This window comes from Penaeus vannamei, chromosome 3, assembly GCF_042767895.1.
Source record: "Penaeus vannamei isolate JL-2024 chromosome 3, ASM4276789v1, whole genome shotgun sequence".
Classification (NCBI taxonomy): domain Eukaryota; kingdom Metazoa; phylum Arthropoda; class Malacostraca; order Decapoda; family Penaeidae; genus Penaeus; species Penaeus vannamei.
Window position 1 is genome coordinate 45,828,602 of NC_091551.1, and position 5,000 is coordinate 45,833,601.

The 5,000-nt window shown below is 38.2% G+C and overlaps 1 protein-coding gene across 1 annotated transcript in view; it reads right to left on the reverse strand.

Annotated features, from left to right (window-relative positions):
* Window positions 1–5,000, reverse strand: part of LOC113827304 (gastrula zinc finger protein XlCGF57.1) — an 18,251-nt gene that overhangs the window by 9,116 nt on the left and 4,135 nt on the right. Inside the window, exons 2-3 of the mRNA XM_070113741.1 lie at window positions 3,012–4,057; window positions 286–289 (exon numbers count right to left, since the gene is read on the reverse strand). Of these exons, the coding sequence (XP_069969842.1) occupies window positions 286–289; window positions 3,012–3,987 (980 nt within the window). The 5' untranslated portion in view covers window positions 3,988–4,057. The remainder of the gene's footprint in view (window positions 1–285; window positions 290–3,011; window positions 4,058–5,000) is intronic.

Genomic DNA, 5,000 nt, shown 5'->3' on the forward strand with positions numbered 1-5,000 from the left:
GTGTGTGTGCACGCGTGTGCCTGTGTGTGTGTCAGTGCGTGTGTGCCTGTGTGTGTCAGTGCGTGTGCGCCTGTGTGCGTGTGTGATGAACAGATTGCAACAGGAACAACGAAGGGAAGAGCAAGAAAACACACGAATATGCCGAAGGCCTTTTCGCTAATGCTTCGTCAGGGCATACAAGCATTAGCGAAAAGGCCTTCGGCATATTCGTGTTTTCTTGCCCTTCCCTTCGTTGTTCCTGTTGTGTGCGTGCCTGCGTCCTTGTGTGTTTGTTTGTGTGTGCACTTGCCTGTGCGTGTGTGTCAGTGCGTGTGTGCGTACGTGCCTGTGTGTGTGTCAGTGCGTGCCTGTGTGTGTGCCCAAGGTCTATATAAGTACGTATATATACCTGTGTGCCAGTGCGTGTGTGAGTGCGTGACTGTGTGTGTAAGTGTGTGCCTGTGTGTGTGTGTGTGTTTCCAGTAAGTGACAAGCGTTTATGTGATACGACAGCTGTCAGATAATTGCTTGGTAGGGGTGCTGCCTGTTTTTGTTTGCCAGGAAACAAAGAAAAATGATTTTTGGTGCCCCTGCTTAGTGAAAGAACACTGCCAGGAGTTCGACTGACTTCAAAAGGAATATTGCAAAATAATTTTTTTGCCTTATTGTCAAGTAATTGTACGGACAAGTACTATACAGTATAAAGGAATATTTAAAAAATGCTGAAAATGTTATTAATAAAGTACGGGAATTGCGTAAGGGGATTTAAAGAGGGGAGAGGATTGGGTAAGAGGACAGGTAATTGGAATTTTGAAAAGGGAAATAGGGGAAGGCGGAAAGGGAACAATTTTAGAGAGAGAGAGATGCCTGTAGGACTTCGTGGTCAGGTCATGGGAGCCAACTCCTACCAATGAGATCTATCTAGGTGTGCCTCCATTCATCACACCAATAGGCCTATATCGGGTTCTTTCCACTAACCTCCTGCAAGTGTTGATTTCTTGTAATTTCACCTCGCATTTGCCCAGGGCCAGCTCAGCCACAGACCGAGTAACGAATGCTTGGAAGGAATGCACACTAAAGGCACCAAGGCGAGTCTTATTTCCCTCTTGAGCACAGTTGGAGACTCGTCCAATAACATCCAAAGTATTTTAGAAGAAATTGGGTGAGTCCTTCCGACCGTGCCCGAGTTGGACTGACCTGCTCCAGTTCGCTCGTTTTGTCTAGTAGCTCATCGATGCTAATTTACATTATATCATCTATGCTAATTTACCGCATAGTGCAACACTTTCTGTAATTCATTTTCATGTAGATGTTCTAGTCGCCACATGACAGTGGCTAAATACTAATATCAAGTAAACATCTAAAAGCCAATCCCCAAATGTTAAGCATGAATGACACTGAAGATTCAGTTACTTTTTGCACCCATAATGAATGTGTCATGCAACGTAACAGATGTCAAATAGCGGGTCTTTTTTATCCAGTCTATACAGAAATTCAATTTTCTCCATAGTAAATGTTTAGGGTATTGAATGGAATATTATCACCTTCGAGCATTCCATTTTGACACTAATTACGTCTTACGGTTGCTCTCTCTCCGCCATGCTGAGAGAGAGCAGCTCATGTACCCTTATGCTGAGGGCAATTATTGATTCCAAGGACTACAGCTCAGTAAACTTTGCTTGCTTTGTAGAATTTGAGTACCTCTTCTCTTCACTTTTACGTTTACCTTTAGCCACACCAACAATATCAATGGTTGGCATCTACCCATCGTATACACGCACAGGTCTTCGACACCATACCAGTAATGTAATTTAAACGCAGCTTTTTGAATTTCAACGGATCAAAACAGGTAGGGCTGATACATTTCCATTTCGTTTTCAGATATTTACCGTAGTTGGTGATGGGAGACTGCGTTAAATGCTACTAAGTCAATAACATGGTCTCATGAGATACGTGGGAACAAGTGGTCAGGTCCGCAAAGGCGAATTTACTAAATGCAATTACATTCGATGAAAGGCTTTACTGTAAACTCTGCATGTCTACAGCACTTTTTCATTTACTTAAAGGACGTGTATTGAAAATCAGTATTGACATCCAAAAGTTATTTTGTACTTAGGAAATTTTTCCTTTTGTTGTTACATCAATGCATATTTTTTGTCTTGCATAATACATTTACCTCCTGTATTGAATGTAACAAAATTATCTAAAGTCAGTGCATGACAAATGTAGAAATCATATTAAATTATTATTCATAAACCATCATGTATTGCTGAGTGTTTCATTTATCTTTATTATAACCCCATCCCCCAATGCACAAAAAAAATCGAAAAAAAAAACATATTACTAAGCCTTCAAAATCTTTATTGCATAATATATCACATGAAAGTTTGCATAAAATAATTACAAACTACAAAACAGTTTTACTACAATATCATAACACATTCTCTCAAAATGCAGTTCACCCATCAAGTAAATTCCACAAATATTGTGCGTGTGTGTGTGTGTGTGTGTGTGCATCAGTGTATTTTTGTATATGTCTATAGGAGTAGATGTGTATGTGCATATGTATGATTATGAAAATGTGTGTGTGTGTGTGTGTGTGTGTCTAAGTATAGATATGAATATATATATATACATATACAATATATATATAAATATACAGACACACACACACACATGTGCACATGCATGTACACCCACACCCATACATACACACACACACACACACACACACACACACACACACACACACACACACACACACACACACACACACACACACACACACACACACACACACTCATATATAAATGCATTTCTCACATAAACTACAGTTCATTTTAATAAAATATTCAGTAAAAGGAATAGACAAACTTTATCACTGCCCTTTACCAAATAGGCTACTGTACATATTTAACAATACACTGTATTTATAAATTTGTATGTACTTCTTGTCACAAGTTTCCATCACTGAATTTTATGTCCTCTAATATGCTTCAACATGTTGCTCTTTATTGAAAATTTATTACCACATATGGAACAGCTAAAAGGCTTTTCTCTTGTATGAATCCTCATGTGCCTTTCCAGGTCACGTTGTATGTAGAACTTGAAACCACAAATTTTACAGCAAAAGTCCTTTTGACCTGTGTGGACTTTCATGTGCTTTACAACATCACCTTTCTCACCAAACATTTTTTTACATATCTCACAGCTAAAATTCTTTTCTCCTGTGTGTGCCCTCATGTGTCTGTTCCGTGTGCTTTTGTGCCGGAAGTCCTTGCCACACAGGTCACAGGTAAATGGTTTTTCACCTGTGTGTGTTCTCAAGTGCCTTTTGCAAGAGCTTATATTTGAAAAGCTGGCTCCACATACCTCACATATATAAGGTCTTTCTCCAGTGTGAACCCTCATGTGCCTTGCTAAATCACCTGTATGTGGAAACTTCTTCCCACATTTCTCACAGCCATAGGGCCTTTCCCCTGTGTGTGTCCTAATATGCAAAATAATACCTCCCTTTTGAGCAAAGCCTTTACCACAAATATCACAAGTGAATGTTTTTTCTGTCTTGCATCTCTTAATATGGCTGGTCCACTTCGACTCGTTTGAAAATGTCTTCCTACAAGTACTGCATTTGAATGGCTCTTTGGCTGACTCTTCAATGTCTTCCAGAGCACAAGAGAGCTCCTCACAACTCTGCATGTCTTCCTTACCAAGATACTGTACAAAAGAACAACTGTCTTCCTGGAAGTCCTTATCTTCCACAACCTCTTCCTCTATTTCTAGCAGTTCTTCCTTAACCTCAAGAAGCTCTCCCTCAATCTCCCAAAGTTTCTCCTCCTCTTCATCCATTGTGGAAAGCCCAGCCTCAATAAGTGAGGTGTAGTGTCTTTTCTTAGTTTCAATGAAGCATTCCTCTTTGATATCCACAAAGTCTTCAGATTTGAAGTGTGGGGGAAGGGTGTTAATCTCCTCAATTTCATCCTTGATGTCAAGTGAGTCATTAATCATTTTTCTTGCAGCTTATTATTGGAAGACCAGGATATTCTCTTTCCTTACAGGTATGGCCAAATGTCTTCGTCTGTAAGAAAAAAATATTTGCTATATAAAACAGCATTATAAATGGCAGTAATATAAATGCATAAGTTGCATACATGGCAACAACAGCAAGTATTTCAAAGAGTGAGTGAGTGTGAGAGTGAGTGTGTGTGCGAGAATGGTTAATGGTTAATAGTTAAAACAAATAAATGCCAGACGTCAAAGGTCGAATAGCAAATGTGATAGTAATATGGTAAAGTATTGTGGTAGAAAGGGTAAAAATTATTTAATGATTAGGACAAAATGTGTTAGATGTTGAAGATTGTTGAGTGCTATAGGATAATAAGGTAGAGGAGAGGGGTACAGCAGGAGGGTAAATGGAGTAAGGCAGGGTTTAGTACCAGGAGGAAGGGGGTTAAGGGCATAGGGCAATTAGACCAAATGGCGAGTATCTATGTGACTGAGGAACCAAGAGGAACACTGCAGAGGAACAGCACAAAAGAATAATTATGAAGCAAATTAATGTGTAATAAGAAACAGGTGTAAGAGGGTAAAACTACACAGCTGACTTATCAAAAATGTTTAAAAAGATACATTTGATTTGTGGATCATGAGATTCTCATCAAAATAATTGAGAATATCAATAAAAATAATTACTGAGAAAAATATGAAGGAAAAAGGACACTGAAAATGTGGCTACATTATCTCCTTTTTCACTTATAATGATGTCAGTAAATGTCCTTACCAAATAGAAATATAATAGTAATATGTAGTAGTAGTATTAATAATATATTTTATAATAATAATAATAATAATAATAATGATAATGATGACTAAAATAATAATAAAGGCAGCCAAAATTTTAATATCTGAATTAGGTTTATGTGAGTAAGAGAAGCCTTTAACCAAAGAGGATGGGTTCATCTTGTGATTTTTTTTCATAAATCTAGCAACTTTTTATATCATTGCACTTTTTAGAGGATTTC